At 41.0% G+C, this 26,540-nt stretch overlaps 1 protein-coding gene across 2 annotated transcripts in view; it reads left to right on the plus strand.

Moving 5' to 3' along the window:
• col13a1 (collagen, type XIII, alpha 1) overlaps positions 1-26,024 on the plus strand; it is a 92,536-nt gene extending 66,512 nt beyond the window's left edge. The window contains exons 26-38 of one of the 2 annotated variants that reach the window (XM_059035697.1): positions 537-590; positions 1,572-1,616; positions 2,398-2,550; positions 3,638-3,688; positions 4,388-4,414; positions 4,916-5,005; positions 8,060-8,095; positions 8,945-8,998; positions 9,404-9,457; positions 10,622-10,657; positions 15,384-15,470; positions 19,349-19,387; positions 25,048-26,024. In XM_059035697.1, coding sequence (XP_058891680.1) covers positions 537-590; positions 1,572-1,616; positions 2,398-2,550; positions 3,638-3,688; positions 4,388-4,414; positions 4,916-5,005; positions 8,060-8,095; positions 8,945-8,998; positions 9,404-9,457; positions 10,622-10,657; positions 15,384-15,470; positions 19,349-19,387; positions 25,048-25,080 — 759 coding nt within the window. In that variant the 3' untranslated portion in view covers positions 25,081-26,024. Of the gene's footprint in view, positions 1-536; positions 591-1,571; positions 1,617-2,397; positions 2,551-3,637; positions 3,689-4,387; positions 4,415-4,915; positions 5,006-8,059; positions 8,096-8,944; positions 8,999-9,403; positions 9,458-10,621; positions 10,658-15,383; positions 15,471-19,348; positions 19,388-21,337; positions 23,261-25,047 lie in introns of those variants that run through there. The other variant, XM_059035696.1, reaches the window with a different exon arrangement.
• Positions 26,025-26,540: the final 516 nt, after the last annotated feature.

Consider the following 26,540-nt stretch of genomic DNA (forward strand, 5'->3'; position numbering starts at 1 on the left):
CAGAGCAGGGCAGGGCAGGGCAGGGCAGAGCAGAGCAGAGCAGGGCAGGGCAGGGCAGGGCAGAGGAGAGCGGGGCAGAGCAGGGCAGGGCAGGGCAGAGCAGAGCAGGGCAGGGCAGGGCAGAGGAGAGCGGGGCAGAGCAGGGCAGGGCAGGGCAGAGGAGGGGAGAGCAGGGCAGGGCACAGCAGAGCAGAACAAAACAGAGTGGGCAGGGCAGGGCACAGCAGAGCAGGCAGGGCAGAGCAGAGTACGGCAGGGCAGGGAAGAGCAGAGCAAGGCGAGGCAGGGCAGAGCAGGACAGGGCAGGGCAGGGCAGGGCAGAGCAGAGCAGGCAGGGCAGAGGAGAGGAGAGTAGGGCAGGGCAGGGCAGGGCAGAGCAGGGCAGGGCAGGACAGGGCAGGAAGGGCAGAGGAGGGCAGGGCAGAGCAGATCAGGGCAGGGCAACGCAGATCACAGTAGTCCTCCACTTCAGTTGTCCTTGAGTATGTGGGGATGACATTATAGTGTGTTTCTAATGAGTGATATTTGATTTCCAGGGTTCATCTGGTCTACCAGGGCCCCCCGGCCCCTCAGGAACACCAGGAATGAAGGTAAGTGACATGCTTGCACACCCAGCACAGCAGGGCAGGGCAGGGCAGGCAGGGCAGCTCAGGGCAGAGGAGAGCCAGGCAGAGCAGAGCAGGGCAGGGCAGAGCAGAGCAGGAAGGGCAGAGGAGGGCAGGACAGAGCAGAGCAGAGCAGGCAGGGCAGGGCAGAGGAGAGAAGGGCAGGGCAGGGCAGAGCAGGCAGGGTTTAGGAGAGTAGGGCAGGGTAGAGCAGAACAGGGCAGGGCAGGGCCTGGCAGGGCAGAGCAGGGCAGGGAAGATCAGAGTAGAGCAGGGCAGGGCAGGGCAGAGCAGAGCAGGAAGGGCAGAGGAGGGCAGGGCAGGGCAGAGCAGGGCAGGGCAGGGCAGAGGAGAGCAGAGCAGAGCAGAGCAGAGCAGGGCATGGCAAGGCATGGCAAGGCATGGCAGATCAGATCAGAGCAGTGCAGGGCAGAGCAGGGCAGGGCAGAGCAGAGCAGAGCAAGGCAGGGCAGGGAAGGGCAGAGGAGGGCAGGGCTTTTGTCACACGCAGTCATACTGTACATCTGATAACCCCCTGAGAAATGCTTCAGAACTAATTATTACACATTTTAGCTTGCATTTTGTTCTATCTGGGATTTGTGTTTATTTCAAGGAATGTAATAAAAAGCAATTCTGTTAATAAACAATAACAATGTTGCAAATTGTCCTTTGAGAACATGCTCCAGGTTTGCTGGAATTTAGAAATTCACATGCTAATTAAAAACCGAACATTTGAACTTCACTGTGATTACACATATACAGTAGTTCTAGCATCTCTGCAACAAACTACACAACTTCATGCAATTAAAAAATGTTTTACAGTTTCTTGCAATTACATGTGTAATTAGTCATAGAAATTGTTGGCATTTAAAATGATGATAATTCCCATGACTCCGTCTCTTCATGCTTGTGTGTCAGCCGGATGTGATGAGCTTGTGAGTTGAACCCGTTCCTTCTCTTTCATAGGGCGAAATGGGGTTACCTGGTGCACCAGGTCTTGATGGGGAGAAGGTTTGTGTTCAATACTGTGTAGCAGGCACACATAGTCTATGTTAACAATCTGAACAGTGCTGTGTATAAATACACTGTACTCTGTTACAGACCTCTTTCTTGCCGCTGTATTTATATTGTATTCAGTCTCCAGCAGGAGGTAATATAGACAACATTTAGGTCAAACCATGCTGAGATCATTAACATAGACAAACGGCAGTTATTGTACTGTATAGGAACAATCTACTGATTCTATAAATGTTCTCTGTTGCCTTTGCCAGTATGTTTACTCTCTGTGAACTGCCTCTTATATTTATATTTGTGAGAGTTATATTTGTGAGGCTACAAATGCTGTTCATTTTTCAATACCCTTTTACTGCTTGCTGTCCATCCAGCACTAGTGGAACCCCAAGTAGAAAACAGCATTATCAGGACAGAAGTCCTACAGTCTGTGTTGTGTTTTAAGGTTTGTGCACTCACAACACAACCTCAGTCCTGTCTGATCTTCATTGTCCTAGCTGGTTGCCCAGCTGTAAACCATGGTTTTATGGATGCTGGTGTTGTAATTGTTCCTACAGTAGCTCCATTCGCCTTTCAAATCATTTGTCAGGGGCTATGCATGTGCTCACTGTATGTCTTATTCTAAGCCTTTCCTATAGCAGTACCTAGCTGTTCAGATAAATCCCACCTCTTATTGTATCTGACAGGTTTTTAATGGAAAAGTACAAATGCTTTAGGTTTTGGATGTTTCGTTTTTACCTCTTGGTTTCTGGTGAGTCATGCTCCTGGTTGTGTTTCCTAGGGCCCCCGAGGGAAAGCAGGTGAGCAGGGTCCCCCTGGCCCCGAGGGCCCCAAAGGCAGGGATGGTTTAACCGGACAGACCGGGGAGCCAGGAATCATGGGCTTCACTGGGCCGAAAGGAGACAAGGGAGACGTCGGTCCAGCTGGTTCTCCGGTAAGTGATCCATCACACTGTCGGGAGTACTGACCACAACATTACCATGATACCGTTGACAACCTGAACCGAGAAGTACCCATGCTGTACGTTACTGGCTTTCAGTCTGGAAGGGCAGACCAGACAAGATCTTCAATTCAGTGTGATCGTCCATTTCCACTTCCAAGCATTTCTTTCCGCAGTCTCTACCAGAAACAGTAGACTGTCTGTAGAACCAATGGAAAGTTTTCAACATCTCACACACTGTACCACAATCCAATTTAAATTGAATGGCCCTCATTATTTTTTTTACATTGTATTAAAAGGGAATCCCTCAACATTTTGTTTCTTAGAATAGCCTCTAACTGTAACTAATAGGCAACTAGAATCATAGGCGCAGGCTATGGGGGGGCCTCAGGGGCTTGAGCCCCCCAGGAAATAAAAAGGGGGCTTAAGAGGTATTAATAACAATTACTGTACCATTAATATTGTATAAAATAAAGTTAACATGCACAAGTACTTAGTACACAAGGTAACGGAAATCGTGAAAATCATGAATTTGAATAAAGTCAGTGAAATCATGGAAATGGATGTAAAAACACATTTGGATAAGGAGATTCAATTGATTGTTAATTTGATAATTAGATTTGTTTTTTGGTCTTTTGTTACGTTTCAAACAGTTAAAATGTTTGTCTCTCACATTGTGGGAATGTTGTCATGAGTTTGAATTTGAAATGCCACATACAGAGACAAAAGTGTCTATTGTAAGTGATGAAAGCAGTGGAATAGTTAGTAACAATATTAAAAAAATTGTAAATTGTAAAATTTGACCACAATATTTTTGTATGATATTTTTGCACCTTTACCATGCTTTTTCCATGGTTCTATTATGCATTTACCATTTCCCATGCTTTTGTCATGTTTTTTAATATGCCTTACCATACCTCTCTGTACTTTACAATGCTTACCACCATGCGTTCACTATGCTTTATTACACGTTACTGCGCCTTTACTGTGGGAATCTTTTATAAGGGAAAGCATGTCTTTGGCAGAGCACTAGTGCTTCCCTGAGGTTTTGAAACTCTGCTTTCTTTTCTTGCTCTTCCAGGTTAGTGGCCCCCCAGGTCCCCCAGGAGCAGAGGGACCAGCCGGCCCCCTGGTGAGTAAAACCTTCCTTTCTCCTCGTTCAAGCTAGCTAGACCACGTGTGATACAGTACTGCCCTGACGGCGAGACCACTACCCCCTTTAGTGATGGGCATGGCTAGTTAATGGGCAATCAAGGTACTGTACTCTAGTGCTCTGGGGCGCTCCCTATTGTTGACAGTGTGGATAAAAACCTTGGATTTCATCGTCACAGCCATGTCTATGAATCATTTACAAACCCTGGTCTCATCTCACAAGCACAGCATGGAGGACCAAAGACATCCATAAATAGCCCTGTTTACCATGGAGCTGTACCTCATGTAACTATGCATGTTCTTTCCAGCTGTGTCATGGGGCTCTATGTAATTGAGTACTATTAAAACTAATAGACTAGGACTATATTTACACTGTGACGCTTACAGGCACTGCACTGACCCTGCAGACAATAACAGTTTCTCTGGAATGGGTTCCTTTCTATTAAAGTGGTTCACTGTCAGCATGCTGTAAATCGGATGCAGCCATGTTGTAGCTCAATCACACCGCTTTCATGTGAACATTCTGGTGCATTTTTCCCCACACACCACTAGCTGGGGATATTGTCTTGCAGGGTAGCCACTGCAATGCTTTGAAACCCAGAAGCATCTTAATACTTAGAATAATGTGCATGTCTATCATACAATAAAAAATTGCTTTTTATGCTTTTTTTTAATGCAGGGACCTCCAGGACTTTCAGGGTCAAAGGTAAGAGGGCTTACTTTATATTTTACAGTATTTTAAAGTGTTATCCAGGCATGCTGACAATTTATATAAATATATATTTTAACCCTTATAAAAGCGTCTCACAGTAAAAGCATAGCAAAGTGTAATAAAGCATAGTGAAAGCGTAGTAAAGAATACGTAAGGAAGCATTGTATAGCCCAGGGAGGTACTGTATGGTAAAGCATATTCAAAAACATGGCAAACCATAGAAAACTATGATAAAGCTCAGTATAACCATGGGGAAAGCATGACGACAACTGCAGATGTGAATGTTGCTGCCCTGGAGTTTCACTGAACCCTTTATTAACATTATTGAATACAATACTAAGAATGGGGTCAACAGTGTCAAGCGCTTCACAGTAGAGTTACATGTTTCAAAATGACATCGGCATGCTCAGGTCATCAGAACAGACCTGCAGGTTTGCAGGCTGCTGACTGTGAAGTTCTGGGTAGTCACTGTTACACTCTGGCATGTTTCCTCAGGGTGAGGCAGGAAGAGATGGCCGGAAGGGTGACAAGGGGGATCTGGGAGAGAAGGGAGAGAAAGGAGACAGAGGCCCTCTGGGATTGCCCGTGAGTACAACAAACAATCAGAAATGTTCTGGAGATCCACAGCGCTGGCCAAATGTTTTGCATCACCCTAAAGAATTAACCAATGTTGCTTCATACAGTTGAATGAGACATGCCGAATAATGTCACATTAACATATTTAATTACATACCGCTTTTGTAGTTTCCATATACTTAACGAAAAACTGACAAACTGAAAAATGTGAGATTTCGAAAACTAACATGAAATACTGTACTACTATTATGGCGTCAGGTAGACTTATCATTTTGTAGTTTCTCTGATTACATGATGTTAAATAAAAAATCTAAGTTTCAGTCCTAAATGTCTCAATCCTAAAATTCGAGGGTGATGAAAAACTTTTGGCTATAGCTGTAGAAACTGACATGAAAAAACAAAAAACAATTTATGTCAGAAAAGTACAGTCAACCAGTTCCTTGCTACAGTTTAGCTGGAATAGTTTGCCATTGGTAAAACACTAATAAAATACCTTTTCCTTGCATGCCCAGTAGTTATTAGTGTTGAATTTAAATCAAGGGAAGTAATGTTAAAACTTTACAATGCATTAGTAAGACCTCATCTAGAATATTGTGTTCAGTTCTGGTCACCTTGTTACAAAAATGATATTGCTGCTCTAGAAAGAGTGTAAAGAAGAGCAACCAGAATTATCCCGGGTTTAAAAGGCATGTCGTATGCAGACAGGCTAAAAGAATGGAATCTATTCGGTCTTGAACAAAGAAGACTATGCGGTGATCTGATTCAAGCATTTAAAATTCTAAAAGGTATTGACAGTGTCAACCCAAGGGACTTTTTGACCTGAAAAAAGAAACAAGGACCAGGGGTTACAAATGGAGATTAGATAAAGGGGCATTCAGAACAGAAAATAGGAGGAACTTTTTTACACAGAGAATTGTGAGGGTCTGGAACCAACTCCCTAGTGATGTTGTTGAAGCTGACACCTGGGATCCTTCAAGAAGCTGCTTGATGAGATTCTGGGATCAATAAACTACTAACAACCAAATGAGCAAGATGGGCCGAATGGCCTCCTCTCGTCTGTAAACTTTCTTATGTTCTTATTCATTCCTAACTCCAGAAAATACCTCAGGATGGTTTATATTTTTTCCCAAAGAAGCACAGTCGCTCAGTAGAGCAACACAAAAGGAAATAAACAAAAATGTGCTCATGACAACTTGGAGTAAACAGCTTTGCAAACCCAGCCCAGTGTCCCAGAAAGGCCTTGTCTATATATCCCAAGTGCAGGGCTGGCTAAATTACCAAAATAGCAATTCCCAGTCCTTGTGTACGACATCCCTCAATCCCCAGTCCTTGTGTACAGGACATCTCTCAATTCCCAGTCCTTGTGTACAGCACATCTCTCAATTCCCAGTCCTTGTGTACAGCACATCTCTCAATTCCTAGTCCTTGTGTACAGGACATTCCTCAATTCCCAGTCCTTGTGTACAGCACATCTCTCAATTCCCAGTCCTTGTGTACAGGACATTCCTCAATTCCCAGTCCTTGTGTACAGGACATCTCTCAATTCCCAGTCCTTGGGTACAGGACATCCCTCAATTCCCAGTCCTTGTGTACAGGACATCCCTCAATTCCCAGTCCTTGTGTACAGGACATCCCTCAATTCCCAGTCCTTGTGTACAGCACATCTCTCAATTCCCAGTCCTTGTGTACAGGACATCCCTCAGTCCTTGTGTACAGGACATCCCTCAATTCCCAGTCCTTGTGTACAGGCCATCCCTCAGTCCTTGTGTACAGGACATCCCTCAATTCCCAGTCCTTGTGTACAGGACATCCCTCAATTCCCAGTCCTTGTGTACAGCACATCTCTCAATTCCCAGTCCTTGTGTACAGGACACCCCTCAATTCCCAGTCCTTGTGTACAGCACATCTCTCAATTCCCAGTCCTTGTGTACAGGACATCCCTGAGGTTGCACCCCAGCAGATCCATCCTGAATGCAAAACAAACCCTGATTGGTAGCTGCAGGAGCCCCTATTTGGTCTCTTTACCAGTTGGCCTGGGTGTGTGCACTCCCCCTGTCCCATGTGCAGAGCCCTGTGTCGCTATGTTAAGATGCAGTGATGTGTCAGCGCTGTTTTAGAAACTGGGAGGCGTATAAACCCAGTCCATGCCAGCTTGTACAGTCGCTCAACATTGAGAGTGTGCACAGTGTAGAGCACTAACTGTGTCACTGGCACACTGGTCAGGTAGCAACAGTAGACCATGGTGATCAGGGTGGGAAGGTGGACCTGTGGGCTGTCTGTTATCAGTGGCACCACCGATCGGTCAGTGCTTCATATCATCCAAACACGACGGGCAAGTCTGCTTTGCAATAACAGGCATGATCTACTGTTGCAACCTGCCAAGAGTGATTGGTCACTAACCCCCGCAACCTCCACCTCCCACCACCCCCCCGAACCCGTATCCCTGACGTTGTGTTATAATCTACCTGGGACTGTGTGCCTGGGTGAGAATGTTCAAGTATGTCTGGAAGTGTTGTTTTCATTTGTGAAGCCACTTGTATAACAGCATGTTGTAAAAAAAAAAAAAAAAAATAATAATAATACAAAAAAATAATCCAGAAGTGGTGTTTCTGCTTCTTTGTCACTGTGAGCCCCAAAGTGTGGCAGGTCAACTCATCCATTGTTAAATGTACTGTAGTTACATTTTTAAAGGCACAGTAACCCCTTTTAAGCTCCCTCTCACACACATACAGCACACACAAACAGTGATGTGGTTTGGTCATTGCAACAGTGTGAGACAGCAGATAGCACAACACATCGCAGCTTTTAAATCAGGTTTGTTTCACACTGCACAGCTGCCAAGAGGACATTGATTTTTATCACCCTCTTAGGCAATGATAAAAAATCATAGAACTGACCCAGATATATTTAAAAAGGGTTACCGTCTCTTAATAGTGAAACCATCACCTTTCATTAGACATGTTTTTGACAAAGCATATGTCCCAGAGTCACTGCTTCACTCACACCATGTCCCCCCTCCTGTTTCTTCTCTCTGCTTCTTTTAACCCTTTACATACTGTCCAGGGTGCTCATGGTTTAGACGGCAGGCCTGGCCCAGCGGTGAGTGGCACGTGTCCGATTCCTCTTGTACCTCCCCCAGCCTGCCTGCCTGCTGCCTGCGTCCCAGCTTGTGTCTGTCTCTGTCTCATTGTCCTATTGGAGCCTTGTTTACACAGGCCCCCTAAATCAAAACCCACACTGGAAATCACTGAACTTGTGCAATTTTACTTTAATTTAAAATGCTAAGGTAAATCTTCTAAGAAACAGTTTGTTTTCTTTTAAATTGAAATCCTGACAGCAACTGGTTAGCTGGCAGTGCTGCAGGCTGGGTTTAATTCAGAACAAAGAAACAGCAGTTACAGCATATGGCCACAGACGCTGTGTGATATGATCTTTTCTATCACTGTAAGTTGGATGTTTCAGTGGATCTCCGGCGGGCTTTGAGGAAGGAGGAGTTCTGTGTATCAGTCCCCTCTATTACTCTGTGTCCTTGTCAATGGAGCATGGAGGGATACGAATGCATGGCTAGTACTACACTGTGTGCCTGAGATCAAATACGTATATATATATATATATTTTTTTTATTATTATTACTATTTTTTTTTTTATCAAAATGGAACAAAACAATAATGTGGTTATTTTTTAATGTTTTTATTTATTTATTTATTTTTTTTAATGTAGGGCCTCAGGTTTTATTCATAATACAAATCAACCATTAATTACAGTAATAAGAAAAATGATAGAACAGAGACATTCTTGTAAGCTGGATGTTGTTCTGAAATTTAAAATAAAAGCTGAGGCCTTACTGTCTTTTTAAGCAGAAGCCTTTTAATTCTGCTGTTTTCTTTATTGTTTTTACAACACATTGCTGTGTAAATGTTGACTCCAGGTTGCTGTTATATTTTAAAGGGAGTTATGGGACCAATGGGTGCACCAGGGCCAGCAGGACCAAAAGGAGAGGGGGTGAGTACAGAGATTGAGCTGTGCACAGCTAATGCCACGCCTGACCAGAGCACAACAACACTATGAGCTGGGGGTCCAGTGGAGGAGTGAGGAGAGCTGTGAGGGGACGGGAACGGGCAGAACTGTGTGTAAACGGTGTCATGAAGGCAGGCAATGTAGAAAGTAGAAAAGCTTTATTTTAATAACAACAAGCATATTAACATGTTAAAAAAAATATTGTTAATTTTGGGGTTACATTAGTTAAAAAGCACTTCTAAAGATTTCCTGTAGTAGTATTTTTGTATTATAACATTATTCGTTTTTCAAATAACTTTTAACACAAGATGAACAACATTTGTTAATGTGTTAGTAAGCCAGTTGCTAATAGTCCCTCAGGGTGAATAATGAGGCCCATGTCTGTTTCAGGGAGACAAGGGAGACCCTGGATCTGCAGGACCAGCCGGGACCCCAGGAATCCCTGTAAGGATGAATACACAGCTCCTGATACACCCACCTCCAGCAACCCAGCTGCCTTCGCATGCACTTCACACTTGCTGAGGAACACCTACCTCCAGCCACCCAGCTGCCTTCACATGCACTTCACACCTGCTGAGGAACACCTACCTCCAGCCACCCAGCTGCCTTCACATGCACTTCACACCTGCTGAGGAACACCTACCTTCAGCAACCCAGCTACCTTCACATGCACTTCACATCTGCTGAGGAACACCTACCTTCAGCAACCCAGCTACCTTCACATGCACTTCACATCTGCTGAGGAACACCTACCTCCAGCCACCCAGCTGCCTTCACATGCACTTCACACCTGCTGAGGAACACCTACCTCCAGCAACCCAGCTGCCTTCACATGCACTTCAAACAACCATAAATCCACACTTAGCATTGCTCGCTTATTCATTCAGTAGAATTAGGAGTAACCCTTATAAAAGCTTCCCATAGTAAAATCATAGCAAAGTGTAATGAAGCACAGTGAAAGAATGGTAAAGCATGGGTAAGCATGGTAAAGCATGGGTAAGCATTGTAAAGCCCAGAGAGGCATGGTAAACTACGGTAAATGGATAGTATAACCACAGGAAAGTATGGGAAAACTGCAAATTTAGCATGGTAAACTTTTATAAGGGAATACTTGAATTAAATGGAATGTGAGAGTCATGACTATCACCAACTTAATTCAATAAATGGAAGGCAAAAGGAAGTATTCCTTTCTAAGGAGTCCTGGTAGATCAAACAAACATTATGGAGAGCCCCCAGATCATGTACATGCTTTGGTTACTGGCTACTCAACACATTAGATACTTCACTCAGTTCACACTTTCCCATTGAAACTCACTATATTATATTTCTCAGTGTTTGGTGAAGACACGTCTTTATTCTACGGATATGTCATAAATAGTCAAATACAATCTATAAACATTTTATCAATTATGCTATTAACAGTTATAAACTAAGGACCAGAAATATTAACACTGAATGTCAGTACATGTTTGAAATCATTTGAATGGTATAATATGTATTACATAATTCATATATATATATATATATATATCAAATGGATCCTTACACTAAAGTGTTACCGGACTCAGTGAACTCACTGACTCATCCATTCTGTCTTCTGTTTCTCAGGGTTTAGTAGGACCACCGGGAGAGAAAGGAAACCGGGTAAGACAAATATGTTAATTCACTTGCCATGACTGCCTTTCACTGGAGTCCAGGGCTGCCAGGAGCATTGTATGTTTTCTTATAGTGGCTTAGTTGCATGTTTTATAAACCTCTATTGCTGTATCCTGTCAGTATTATTAATATGCTGTTAATGTAACTGTGGAGCACAGAGCATGAGTTTTGTGGCAATGGTCCTGCTCCATAGGTTTCGGATGGTAGGTGGCAGTCTAGCTAGGTACTCCAGGGGAAAGTGCATTTCAACCTGTCTGGTCTGAATAAGAAGACATCCTGTATTCTGCAGTGTTGCATGATGATTTTCATACCCGGGGTTCACAAAGTCTTAGCCTCACCTCTTCACAGAACACCCAGTTCAAACAATACCAGGCTACCTAAGAATCAGAAGGGCCTGAGTGAAAAAACGATCCTGTAACTTCAGTGCCCTTTGTTCGTGTTAAAACTAAACTCATCATTAAAACTTGAGCTGCACAATAATAAAGGCAGCAGTGAAAATAATATTGAAGCTAATGAAGAGTATGGGAATGGATTTGAACCCTTAAGTGCCTACACCTGTCAATATCAAGGAGGACCTTTTCATATAAAGATATGAATACTATACGTAGATAATGCACATATCTTTACATTAAAAGGCAATGTTTAAATTGTTCTTATAAGGAGAAATGAGGTTGGGGGAGTTTGAACCCTGTTGACACTGCTTCTTATCAAAGGAAACCAGCAACACAACTGGCACCATTGACCCTATTAAACCAAGACCAAATCAATAACAGTGCCAGGTATGCAATGCAGTGCATCAGATATACATTGTAGCAATATGATAAAGGCATTGCCAGCACAATGCAGTGCATCAGATATATATTGTAGCAATATGATAAAGGCATTGCCAGCACAATGCAGTGCATCAGATATATATTGTAGCAATATGATAAAGGCATTGCCAGCACAATGCAGTGCATCAGATATACATTGTAGCAATATGATAAAGGCATTGCCAGCAGATTTTGGTGGGTTCTCATTTTATACCTAATGTGTTGTTGGTTTTTCTTACCTGAGAAGCATTCAGCTATGAATAACTTTCATACAGTATAGAAATATTAAACACAATTTTAATTGGACAGAATGTTTCAATACAATTCAGCTGCTAAAAAATGGACGTTGATGGATATATAATAATAAAATATTTCTTAGCAGATTCAGTTGGCCTCTTTCTGTCTAAAAACTCAGCACCAAAACAGTCATGCAGTCCCAGTAGCAGCTGGCCTCGGGTTCTTTGTTAATGTTAGGTTAGCACATTTTAATGATACAATATAACTCCCCATATCGACATAATAACAACTTTGGATGTTTGATTCATAAACCGTATGCAATATATGAGTAACATTAATTTAGCAGTAATTCAATACGAATATTCATATACAAAATGCTACTGAAGCAAGGACAGGACAGGGCTAACAGAATTCAAAAGGAACATTTGCATACAAAATGCTACTGAAGCAAGGACAGGACAGGGCTAACAGAATTCAAAAGGAACATTTGCATACAAAATGCTACTGAAGCAAGGACAGGACAGGGCTAACAGAAGCCTTTAATATACAGTAGGTTTCTTAGGTGTCAGAAGCAGTACTTTGTGAGAATTGTTGATGAGCAATAGTTGTTATTTTAGTTGCAGCTGCTAATACATAACAATAGAAAAATACCATTGAGAAACCCTGAAGAAACCCTGAGATAACCGTTATCAAGCCCACTGTGTTACGAGCAACTGCAGTACAAAGAATGTGGGACTGAATAACACAGGAATCCTGACCCAGTAACACACAGCCACTGCTAGGAATGTTAATGGATTGTGTGTATAGATTCATAGCATTGCAATACCACTAGCATGTCAAATTATGAAAATGTTACCATTGTGGAACCATCCTATTTCTGTGATAACCCTAGTACAGACTGTATGGCTAATGAAAGTCATTTTAATAATGACAGAAAAGGTGACATCCCTGCTTTAAAAGTGTACTGGGCCACCATATAAAATTAAGTAAAATACAACCAGGCATATCAGTCAAATGAGGGGCCAACTGAAAATGCTAACTGTGAAAATCTAAAGGGATTTGAGATTCTCGTTTCTTTTCTCCTCTCGTCGTTTTTCTGTTCCTTGTTTCCACAGGTCTTCCTTACCCCTTTCCTCCCCTCCATCCTGCTCTGTATCTCCGGCCTTTCTCTCTCCCCTCTCACCCCGGTCTCTGCTCCTCATCCTCCTCCTCCCCTTCGAGTTAATCTCCTTCTCTCCTGCCTCCCCCTTCAAACCTTCAAACCCCTTTTTTCCTTTATTTTGATTTTAATCTGAAGCTACACTCCCCTGTCCCTAGTGAGTGGAAATCTCCTGAGTCAAGAACTTAAACATTTCAGCCAGTGCCTTCTCAAGCACACTTCAGTGAAGATAATGATTTAAATTACAGATGACATTTCTTAACCACATTTAATCTGGAGTTTATTGTAAATTCTCTCTCCCCTTCCTTTACTCCATCCTCCTGGTTGCTTTGCCAGACCGCTGTTTTTAAAATTGATACAATTAGCATAAAAGAACAAGAACCAAAACAATCTCTACACAGTAATCGAGGTACCAACAACAATGTTAATAAAGCTAAGAAGAAAATGGCAAATGATTAATAAAAAATAGGTTTGAAAGTACTGGAAAACTGGAATGTTCTGCAGTTATCCACTCACCAATGACAAAAAATATCCTCTCTCCCAATGTACAATCTGCCTGCACCTCCACTCATTCCTTATCAATAACCCCCACCCCCCTTTAATATACTTGATAACACTATGTAACACAATTTTTGTTCCTGAGTAGTAAGTGTTATTTCCTTAATTGCTTATGCCTCAAAAGTATAGAAAATGGCTATTATTCCCCACAAACTTTGCTTTTGTGACCAGGACAGTGATATTTTGAAATTGACCTATTTCCAATGAGAAAACGGGCGAATTTGTGTCTTTTTGTTCACATAAAGTCAGAAAAAAACAACATATGAATCCAAATTAACATGTATTTATACTAAAGTAATACAAAAATGACTACAAAAGATTTAGAAGTGAGTAGTTTCTCGAGATTTACGATTATACTGTAAATCACTTTCACGAATCAGCCCCCAAATGTAGTCTCCCATCATGTTCTCGTTATACTGTCCTTGGTAGCGTCGTTCAAAGTCCAGTATATCCCGGTGGAAGCGCTCGCCTTGCTCCTCCGAGTACGCTCCCATGTTCTCCTTGAATTTATCAAGATGAGCATCAAGGATATGGACTTTGAGGGACATCCTACAGCCCATTGTGCCGTAGTTCTTCACCAGAGTCTCAACCAGCTCCACATAGTTTTCGGCCTTGTGATTGCCCAGGAAGCCCCGAACCACTGCGACAAAGCTGTTCCAAGCCGCTTTCTCCTTACTAGTGAGCTTCTTGGGGAATTCATTGCACTCCAGGATCTTCTTTATCTGTGGTCCGACGAAGACACCGGCTTTGACCTTTGCCTCAGACAGCTTAGGGAAGAAGTCTTGAAGGTACTTGAAGGCTGCCGACTCCTTATCTAGAGCTCTGACAAATTGTTTCATAAGGCCCAATTTGATGTGCAGTGGTGGCATCAGCACCTTCCGGGGGTCCACCAGTGGCTCCCACTTGACGTTGTTCCTCCCCACAGAGAACTCGGTCCGCTTGGAAGGGTCCACCATGCAGAAGTAGCAGTTGCTTGAGTGGTCAGTGGGTTCCCGCCAAATTCTTGGGATAGCGAACTTCATGGCTCTCTTTTCCCCTCTGTACCATCCTACAAAAATACATTTATTTCACCCATGACTAATGTGTAAGAGATTCTCGCAACATTTTTCATATATGATATATTTTTTCAATAACATTGAAAATTGTAAAACATTTTAAAATTAAAAACTTTTACAATTTTAAAAATTAACAAATTTTATAACATAGAATTCCGAGCAACAATTGTCCATCTTACCTTCCAGAGTTTTTTTGCAGTGCTCGCAGGTGAAATGAGGTGCCCAGGGTTTGTCTTGATACCCAATAGGCATGCCTAAATATGCCTTGTAGGCCTCACACATCTTAGCAGATGCTTCCACAGAGTACTTTTTCGCTCTTGTCTTGATAAATTGACCGCAGACATAGCAAAATGTGTCTGCCGGATGCTTGCAGCCTCTTGATGCCATCTCAGAAAAATGCAGATATGTATCCACTTAGGCAGCTGGAACTAAACTGAACTGGTGGGCTTAAGGCCCCTGTATTTATACTCCTATTTATATTACTGGAAAGTTCTAGAAAGTTCTAGAAGTTACTCCAAGTTTACTCAGCACTGAATCTATCTGGAATGTTCTGGAAAATAGGTACATTTCAAAATATCACTGTCCTGGTCACAAAAGCAAAGTTTGTGGGGAATAATAGCCATTTTCTATACTTTTGAGGCATAAGCAATTAGGAAATAACACTTACTACCCAGGAACCAAAAAAAAAAAAAAAAATGTGTTACACAGTGTAATACGTTGTATTATATATCATACTGCAGACCTATATAATTTTTCTTTACCAACAATTCTTAATATTTAAAAGTGCATATTTGTATTTGTTGACAGACTGTGTTGTATTTTTCCAATGTGTTCTTCCCTGGTGAGCCGCCAGGCCTCCGAAGCAGTTTTTCTAAATGCGCTGTTGTTTGCAGGGGGAGAGGGGAAAGAGAGGCAACAGGGGGAACAAAGGGGATAAGGGAGACCAAGGAGCACCTGGATTGGATGCACCATGTCCTCTGGTATGTCTCATTTCAAACCTGTATCACCAGGGGAAAGGAGGGCAGGTGTACAGCAGGTGCATTGCTAATATTTTACTTTAAAGGCTGTAAAAATCCTTACAAAAGTAATTTATAGTTCTCCCTCCTTTTGCCTATTTTTGTTTCAAAAACAATAACACAAGAATACCCTAAATCAAGTAAGCTGCTTTTTAGGGCCAGCTGTTTGATCTGCATTGTGCTAAATGGTTTTGAATGTCATTCGTTCACTCAGTAAACACCGTGGCAGGTAAATGCTCACAGTGAGGAAAATGCTCACAGTGAGGTCTGTACTGAACAGGAATAGCAGGCACGTCATTGAAATTGCTGTCTAATCCATTCTCTGGATTATGTAGGCTTTTGGGCGGATTCTTCATATGTTTTTATGAAGTGAAGCTGCTGTAAAAATAGGGCATCGGCTCAGACGGTTCTATAAACAACTGGCCTAAAGCTTGCCTCTTGTCTGGGGGATTCTTTACGTGACTGATGGGAACAGTGGGCAGACTGGAAACTGTATTTGAGAGGTGGGGTACAAATGTCAAAGCTTTTGCAAAACTGCGTGAAAAGTTATCTGGAGGAACAACTAGAGCAAGGACTCTGATTGGACTGCTCCAGCCTGCTCCTATTATATTAGTCTTCTAGAAAAACTGAGCAAAACTGTGCACTGGTGCCAAAGCCTTCAGCATTTCGCACCTCAAACCCTCTTTGCTGAGCTCAGTACCTCGTTCCAGTGCTGCCCGCGCTGCCCCACTCTCACACTGACTCCTCGCAGTCTGCAGGCGCCAGGGCGTCTCTGTGGGCAGCCTGGCGCACAGCGAGTCATGCTCAGCTGTTCTTGAATAACAAACGCAGTTGATTTCACAAACAGGGATTCCGTGGCTTTAAAGGAGAGAAAGGTGAACCGGGCTTGCCAGGCCTGGATGGTTTGGATGCCCCTTGCCCAGTGGTATGGTAACCCCTTCCCTTCCCTGCATGCTCTGCTTCCCGAACCCCTGCTGTCCTGCTTTGCTTCCCTGATCCCCAGTATGCCATTTTCAATATCCTCATGAAATAAACCAATGACTGCTAAGCAGTGCTAAAGCCATGGTATTGACTTGTATTTACAAAATTAACAAGATAATGGGCTCTATTGACAACACTTTAATGATTGTAAATATTATCTTTGGTGAGAGGTTGTTATATAAAACCCTCTTTTGAAATGTGTTACCCAAAGCAGTGGGGGTATAGTTAAGCACTTGTGGCATATGTCACACATGTATTATTATTATTATTATTTATTTCTTAGCAGACGCCCTTACCCAGGGCGACTTACAGTCGTAAACAAAAAATACATTTCAAGAACCACAGTACAGCACAGTACACAGTACATGTATCTGCAGAACCACCTATGCAATTGTGATCAGACTTGGTAATTGCATTATTACACAAGTTATTGAGAGTATCGGAACCTGAGGGTGCATGGAGGTGCCAGTCAGTCAGTCCATCTGTGTGTCTTTCACACACACATACATGCTGTGGATGCAGGCTGTGGCACTAATAGATTTGCAGGGGGTTATGCATGTTGTCGACATACTTGTTTAATTCAGCAGAGCAGGCTTGTAAAAATAAAGTGTGTGTTAAAGTGCTGTTAATAGGGCCCAATGCGCTGTATTCTTATGGTGTTGAATAGACTGTTATTCATGCAATACCAATGGTAAAACAATTAACTACCATACCAAAAGGTATAGCATTCTACAGTATTTAATGGAGATCCCACTTGGTATGGTATATTATTGACAGGGTGCCAAGTTCTTTAAATGGAGAACAGTAGCTCTGTTGCAATGGCTTTCACTTAGCCATGGCCCATCACTACATGTTTGCCTTCTTGGCTGCAACAGATAACTTAAGCTCAACAATGCAAAATAACATTCCCTGCTCTCACCTACACTCCCACCCCACACCCCCACCAGACAGACACCTTACATGATATTATAGACCCAGGTGTGTTAACTTATAACATCCGTAATACTCAGTCACAGAAGACAGTTTATATACAATAACATACACCAGAAAGAATGGCTATCAGTGCCTCCATGGATTACAGTGTGAGGATTGATTGTTCATTACTCTTAAGCTGTCCCACTGAAAGAAGATGTACGTGCAGTTTAGCCAGCACAGCACAGGCACGTGTGAATTTGTTATGTATCCACATTACATTATACTGTGAGACAGCAATAATTAAAGATCTGAGTAACAAAACAAATCTGAAGAACTGATCTGTGCTCCCCCAGACCCCACCATGCTGCTGGAACACAATAGCCCCCTTTTCTTTGAGGAAACAGTTTCTTTCTGTAGAAATAATACATGGCATATTTGTCCCTTAGTTATTAGTAGAGCCCTGACTGCTGCTGCTTATTGACTCACCAAACCTGCAGTAAACAAGACCAATAATAAGCCACATGTAGCAAATCTCTCTGCAATGTCAACTGAAGCATGCACAATTCATTTTAGAACATCACAGTTTTAGATTTGGCCATGTACAAGTAAGATAACCATAAATAATTCCAAAATAATGGTGTCAGTGCCAGTGTGCCAGCTTTAAACTCACTGCAACCCTCTACCTTTGTCTTCCCAAACACATTGCTGTATATTATCAACCAGTGTGCCAGCTTTAAACTCACTGCAACCCTCTACCTTTGTCTTCCCAAACACACTGCTGATTATTATCAACCAGTGTGCCAGCTTTAAACTCACTGCAACCCTCTACCTTTGTCTTCCCAAACACATTGCTGTATATTATCAACTCTTTTCCATTCCTACTCCTATCTCCGAACTGAATGAAACACACTTACCACACATACCAGTGGGTCAATGAGATGCCATGGAAACCTGTGGAAGAAGCCTGGAATCATTTTATCAGAAGGAAAAGCTGCTGCTTTTGTAACTTAGGGGACACCTGGCATTTGATTTGGACTAGAAGAGTCCAACTTGGCTGGAGCCTACTGTTAGCTTTAGTACTGTAGCCTCATATTTCTGTGCACCACAAGATCAAGGGGACCTGAGCTCTTAAAGGTGTATCCACCAAGCCTTTTATTAGTTCTCAATATCACGGCAGACTTTATTTCTACTTTGACTCTTATCAAGTCCACTCTTCATGCCACAACACTATAAATCCAATACCTGTGCAACAAGTATTTGGACCCATCCTGTCTGGGAGTGTGAGACTCAGCATGTGGGGTCCTCATACAAGCCTCACAGGAAGGAAGTGAATTTATAGTGTGGTGGCAAAGCCTGCTATGGAGATATTCAAGCAAATGTAATTTGAATGATTGTTTATAATTTGAGATTGAGAGCCCTTTACAAGATACGAGTGACGAGACAGAATGGCAAGAGTGTGATCTGGAATAACAGGGCTACTACAGGATATGCATTATTCACAGCAGTGTTTAGGGGATTGTTTTTACAGTTTGTAAAATGTTTCTTGAAATAAACATGCTACAGCTCATGTATATAGAAACATGTTGTGTGTGTACCGTATGGGTTGTTTTGCATGATTGCAAACATGGCGGCTGCTATGTCGAGTGACTGGGTCCAGGTTGGAGGGAATGGGGAGAAACTAAATAAGCTGCATGGTGATGAGTGAGATTAAATGAACAGGCTGCATGGTTACTGAGGTGAATTGAACAGGCTGCATGGTGATGACTCTGAGGTGAATTGAACAGGCTGCATGGTGATGACTCTGAGGTGAATTGAACAGGCTGCATGGTGATGACTCTAAGGTGAATTGAACAGGCTGCATGGTGATGACTCTTGAGATGAAGGCTCTGCTGTGAGCATGTTGTTATATCATCTGTGTCTCACTCTTCATTTCTTTGTCTCTGCAGGGTGAAGATGGCTTGCCGGTGCAGGGATGTTGGAATAAAGTAAGTCTGGAAATGGATTTGAACCAGGGAGACTGATTGCAGTGGCATGGGTGTGTTTTGCAATGATGGACAGTAATACCCAGCAGTGTGTTTCATTGTTTGTTGGTTATACAGTGAGTTCTTGTTAAAACGGACTTGGATTAGGCCAATTTCCTGATAGAATGAATTTTCTACATAGTCCCGGACAAATTTAGCAGTCACTTATGGTAAATTACTTGTTATAATGCAAATTCACTTAACACAAATTTCCTATTTGCAAATTATTTTGGAGCCCACCAGGGAAGAAAAATGTGAATGAAACAAATCGCCCTATATTGAACAGTTGAGTGTACAGGATATTGGGAAATGTATTAACTTGCATCCAGATTAGCGCCTCTGCACTGTATTTTAGTGCAGTTTGGGGACTACAGATCCTATGATGCATTTCGAGTTACACAGGGCTTAGGCACCAGTACTATTTCCATGAAGCAGTGCAAAAGCATGCACTATCCTTGCAGAGAAAACGTGGGGGTGTTGAAAACGGTGGATAATGCACCACCATACAAGAAATAGAAAGATGTTACTAAAGATTCCAACATTCCCACAAACACTGTCAGCCATTCTAAAGAAACAGGATACAATACAGGCTTATGAACAGCAAGCTGGATGTGTTTCTGATTTTCTCAATATCTGATGTTGAGGATGTCTTGTTTTGGGATTTAAAAACCCTGTAATCAGAATGGGACATGCAGGTTTCAAGTGTGTTCATTTACAATGTATATTTTTTTAAAGTTAATTTACAGCTAAATTTTCAATAAAATGCACAGTACTTTTAAATGTATAATACTTTTCATTGTTCTGTAAATTTGATTTCAGTGTTACTGTAATTTCAACACAATCTGACAGTACCCATTTGGATTCCTGATAATACAAATCACGGATAAGACTTAATTGTTTTGCTGGTCCCTAGAAATTCGTATTTATGAGAAATGACTGTAGTTAATATATTTATATCTATATAAGTAGTGTTGTCTTTTCAATGCCTTTAGACAACTTGAAACCATCACCAATCTGATTGTGAATCATTAAGAGCTGGTGGGGGCTATCTCACCATTAACAAACAACCAAACACATGTGTTGTTGACATGAAGAGTAAACAAGTTATTAACAGTTCATTAACAACAACAAAGACCTGCAAAATACATTTGAACTGAAATTTAGATGCCATGCCAACCAAAGAATGTGTTAAACTTTGAATCATCTTGGGCTAGTTATTTTATATTCCTATGGTTAGTATTGTGTAAACCGCTACACTTAACTGTAAGCATAAGCAAAGAATAGTGTAGTTCTCTTTGGGTATTAAATAGGGCTTATTAGTTATACAGGTTCCAAGTAAAAAAAGAAAGAATATATATATATATATATATATATATATATATATATATATATATATATATATATATATACAGCATCCTTACATTTAAAAGTAACTGTTACTATTAATAGAACTGTATCAGTTTAGCCATGTAAAGGTTTAAAATGGAGAGAATAGAGGGCTGTCATTGGCTAACAAGTATTCACACCTGTGTAGATATGTCACCACATTAGCACAGCTTGAGCTTTCAGAAGCCCTTTGCCTCATTCACTGGACAGCCCCTTACTTAGGGAGGGGTGGGGTGGGGTGGGAGAAGCCATTTCCTAAGCACAATAACACACTTCCGGGTGTTTGGATATGTGCATGCCTTCGCTTACTGCAGAGCAGCCCCTAGGCATGGGGATACTGGGCCATATTGAGCGCCCTGTTGTGTGTTACTGCTTTCATATAGTGGCTATGTTGAGTCATTTACTTTTAAATATCAAAATGAATTAGTTGCTGCTGTTTTACTAATTTATAGAATGAATAGACCTGTTTTTACATCCTGGTTGAACTAACATTGTCCCCTTTTTGTTTTGTTTTGTTTCTCTTTGCAGTGATGAATTTAACCCTGGAATGGCATGTGTGATTGTACAGAGAATATTTATTTTTTTACTTTTCTTTTATTTGATTTTTTTGTGCTTGCTCTCTATGTTTTATGGCAGAAGAAGAAACCAAACAAACAATTGTAGTATTTTAATATGGGCCTATTTTGTACAGAATTGTACTATTTTAATACGTGCCTATGTTGTACAGAATTCTGGATTATGTTTCGATAGGAATCTGTTTTTTTGTATCGATTAAGAAATGCCGCTGTATCATTTGCATGATATTTGTGCATTACTGTCTGTGATGGGATGCTGCATATTAACTTATTGTATCATAATAAATACAGAGAGACCATGCTGCACTAATATGTGAAGCTGGAAAGAGCAGCTTGCTTTGTTAAAACCTGATACGAATGCCTGAAGAGAGCTCCATATTGGAGGGGGGTACAAATGAAGGGGATCCCTCCCTTCAGTCAAATGGAGCTTGAGCACTTGAGAGTGGAAAGGGGGGGGGAGTTGTAACCTTTTCTGAAAGGCAACTGACACCGCCAGTGCTGATAAAAGCAGGTACGACAGTACCATACAGAAGAGCAACAGACATGTATATACAGTACAGGACAACACAAGTCATGTGACCGCAAATGTAGGTCCTTGTCTGCAGGTGTTCCTGTCTAAAGGGTTTTAACTGAGGAGCTCTGACTAATACTGAAGCGGCTCTCACCCAGGCAGCAATCATCGCTTTGTATGTGCCTTTATAAAAGTGTCTTGAAGTTTACTTGTTGGGCAAAAATTAAAAATAAAATATCAGTTTGAACCACCAGCCTAAATGTAACATATTAACATCCAGTAACATACTTATTTTATATGAAGAATTATTTCTGGCTTGGTGAACATGTATACACACTGCTGTGCAAAAGTCTTAGACATGTTGCATTTTTCTGCTCTGATGCATTATGAGTTGAACAGAACTCAGGACTTAAAGGATGTGTTGCAGTAAGAATACCTCTGTTAAGAAAGGGGAACAAGACTAAAAGGCTAAAATATGCACAAGAACACAGAAATTGGACTATGGAACAATGGTCAAAGGTGTTTTGGACTGCTGATGGATGGACAACAACACCTGTGCCTTCTTCCAGTTCTGTTGTCAATTCAACGCTTGTCTTCTTTCTATTCCTTAACCGTTAGTGGTCCATTTATTCAGCGCGTCTCAGGCGCGTCAGGTCCAATTTATTTTCACACGCGCAGTTTATTTTAGATGCGCTGTTTAAAAAAGTATTTTTTCACAGTAAAACAGGTTTAAAAGGCACTGCATATCAACAGGACACTCAGTACTGCATCTCCAGCACCGCCCCACCCCTCGTTCGCTATATTTTTCAAATATCTCTTAATAATAGAACATATCGATAAATCATCTCTTGATCACTCATTTTATCACCAAACTCCTCAATAATGCGATCCAAGTCATTATTTTATTACTATAACATCTAAAAAAAGCTCTGCAAATGTCTGTGATGTTCTCTGAGCGCTGGATGCGGAAGTAGCTATCTTGTTTGTTTATGTCCGTGTTAGCTATGTGATGCCGGGTCTATCTGTATTCATGAGACACGCCCTTTTTTTTTTTTTTTTTTGGCTTCTCTCGGCTCCTTTCGGACTCACTCGGCTTTTTGATCGCAATGTCGGACCAGGTCAAAGGTTTAAGGATATTATCTTCAAGTATTGATTATCCTTCTTAGAGCTTTTTGGGTCTTCGAGTACTAGGTTTGTCAATTACAGATGATGTTTCTCTGTACTTGTTGATTATGATTCAGATACCACACCTTGAAAATCAAATGATGTGAGCTATTTTCAAGCGGAGGCTTTGAGTAAATTGTTGATGCTCATAATGCATCAGAGTAGAAAAATGCAACATGTCTAAGACTTTACACAGCAGTGTATATATACAGTGTGTGTGTGTGTATATATATATATATATATATATATATATATATATATATATATATATATATATATATATATATATATATATGCATTTCCGTTTCCAAGCACAGCGCTGCTGTTTTGCTTCAAGTTTATGTTTCAAATGAATGCAGTGTGTGCAGTTTACTCTCCCAGTGTCTATTAATCTGCTTCTCTTAAAATCAAAGGGAAGCTGGATAAGTTGATAAACTGCATCAAATAATTCACATGCTTTGCATAGTTGCCAATAACTTACATATTATCTTAATGGAGTGCTGAACTTTAAAAATAAATAGAACATTCACCATTAGCATCCTGTTGTGCTGAAGCTACAGAACCATATATTCCTGGTACTAAGTCACTTCCTGTGCTGAAGGTCACATGACCTACAAAAAGTGATTAGGTACCAGGAAGCAACAGCAACTTTAAATAAAAAAAACTGAAAAAGGTCCAAAACAAATAACCATAAAAAGGGGAACATGCTAGTGCAGTTAAAGAGGAGAGTGGATTGGAAAGCCTTGGTTAGCACTCCTTTTTTAATTAGCAGAGGACATGGGGTGGAGCGCAGCTCTGAATCGTGACATGGTGTTAGCCCAGACGCTTCAAAATGTGTTTGCATGTTAGACTGCTCTTTGATGCATCATTTGAAGACCCTGAATTTTGAGGTTCTTCACTGATATCTCAGCACTGAAACATCCAGAGATGAGTTAATTTTATATCTCAAGCTTAGGAGCAGTGCATTGTTTTAAATCAAATTCAAGCTGCCATAAAACATGCCCACATCATGAACAGTTAAGAGTGCTCCATCCACTAGGGAGCGATAGAAACCACCCCATCGAAGTATGAATACAGTGGAAGGCATATGATAAAAAAATACATATATTGATTAATAAATATTGGAAAATATTTATTTTAATCTTATTATAAGTACTATTATTTTTATTTATTCTCATAACATCATAAAAAAAGTGCTGTGCTCTTTAGGAATGCAATGATATACTGAACACCAGTGAAGTACAGACTGGAGTTTGCAAACAGAAAAAGACATTTAAGCTGCATGTTATTGATGGGCTTCCTGCTCATGATGTTTGTGTGTGGCCTTTATTCTGGTTTCTACCTTGTCAAACTGCATGGCACTGACAGCGACTGCATGATGAGAGTGGGAGTGACCCTATACAGCGGGGGTTGAGATCTGCATTCACAATGTGTGCGTACAGCGTCATAGGAAAGCTTACAGCTGATACCAGGCTCTTCGTGACATGGGGGAGGGGGTGATGATGCCCTCAGTCATCACATAAAACAGTGGAGTGCAGTTCAACATCAGTATACTCAGTATATTCTGCCACAAGTTACTTTAAAAATGGATATGCTATAAACACATTCTGCATTTTCACATTTGAATAAATAACACATTGAAAAGTGGTTATCAATTAAATAGACAATGGAAAAGCAAACATACTGTTATCAACAAATTAAAATGTATTAGAATGCTCAACAGCCATTGAGCCCCGTTTACAAAATACCTTTTTTTAAGCCTGATTTTAGGAATAGAATCCTGCTAGATATTCATGAAACAGTTTTAACTTGTGATGGCTTCTTTTATAGCAGCCTAGAGCAGTTTCATGAATTTTAAAAGCTATTGTATTTGTTCTGACTTGCTGCACTGATTAGCTGTAAGCTTTCCTAAAATTGCAAAGAAACAACAAATATATTTTTAAAATAAATAAAATCCTCACTAAAATGTTCTTATTTATTGCTACAAGGGTCAAGCGCCTTTTCAGCTCGCCAAGAAGTAAATAAAAAAAAAACAAACGCTGAAAATATGGGCACCCGAGCGTGAAGACTTGACCGTACTTTTTAACAGAGACACCCTACACCAAACTCAATGCATCCGATGCACCGCCGATCGGAGTTTGAGAGGACTGTCTGCGGGACGGAGGCTGCCTGGTAGGGAGAGGGCTGATTAATTCAGACGGATTCTTAATGCCCGAAGATCTCACTGCCATTCTGGAAGGACCCAGCAGGGGGCAGCAGCGAGCAGGCTGGCTTTGCGATGACTTTAAAAGACTTTGATATCACTCTTTTTCTCTTGAAGCATCCCCGAGGTAGATGGACACATTTCCTTTATGGATTTTTATTTTATTTTTTATTACATTTTTTTTTAATTCACTATGTGAAGGAAAATAATAACTTTTAATAGCATATTTGTGTTGTTTTGTTTAGTTTTTTTTTTAATAGTAATAATGATTACTATTATCCTTCAATTAAGAGCAGCTCAAAGAACAAACAGGCAACACCATTTTAATTTTCCTTTCAATTCAGAGTTTGATTTTCCATCAGTTAATTGCTTTTGATGATTCCTTTATTTTAACCCTCTTGTCGCCACATCTAGATATGCCATGCATTATCATTGAGACCTGCCTGCCAAATATTGTATGATTTACAATATTTCACATATTCCTTCAGACTCTTGATTGGCCCAGTTGTCTCTTGAAAGGAATGAACAATCTTTTTATTTAGCAGGAACTCATTTCAAACAGTTCTTTCACTGATCGCAGTCTCCTGCAGCTCTCGGATATCTTGTATCATGTTTCACACTGGGGGCCAGTTCAGTTTAGCAGAGCCTGGATGAGCTCAGTGAATTTGCAGGTTCCAAATGAATAACATTAGGGAAATAGGAACCACCCCAGATTGCAGACTGCTCCAGACAAACCACCCAGTTACCTCTCTCCTAGACTGTGTCCCTGAGACATTTAATTTGTGTTTCTGTTATATATATATATATATATATATATATATATATATATATATATATATATATATATATATATATATATATATATATATATGCTATCATGACTGCACAGTATTTACAGACCAGACTAATTATTGACTAATTGATTCTAAGTTCCATCGAAACTCTTTGAATCTCCTATAATTCAGAAGCATCAAGGTGCCAGTGAACACAATGGAGGTGCAGGCTGCAGAGCAGCAGGAAACCATCTTTAAACCAGTATTGTAACTGGACAAGGTCATGTGAAAATGATTAGCTGTGTAGTGTTCTGTGCAAATCTCTATTTTAAAATAATTCCCTTTCCTTTTAGAGCTGCAACATGACTTGCAGGTGACTGGGCAGGCTGGTTTAGTTCAGTGGCAGGAAGCTTGTGTACTTGCAGAACAATCACAAACTTTATTAAACCACTTTTAAATGATCTTTAGGGATTAAGAATATGACGTCTAGGAAAACATAATTTAA

Source organism: Acipenser ruthenus, chromosome 13 (genome assembly GCF_902713425.1).
Source record: "Acipenser ruthenus chromosome 13, fAciRut3.2 maternal haplotype, whole genome shotgun sequence".
Taxonomy (NCBI): domain Eukaryota; kingdom Metazoa; phylum Chordata; class Actinopteri; order Acipenseriformes; family Acipenseridae; genus Acipenser; species Acipenser ruthenus.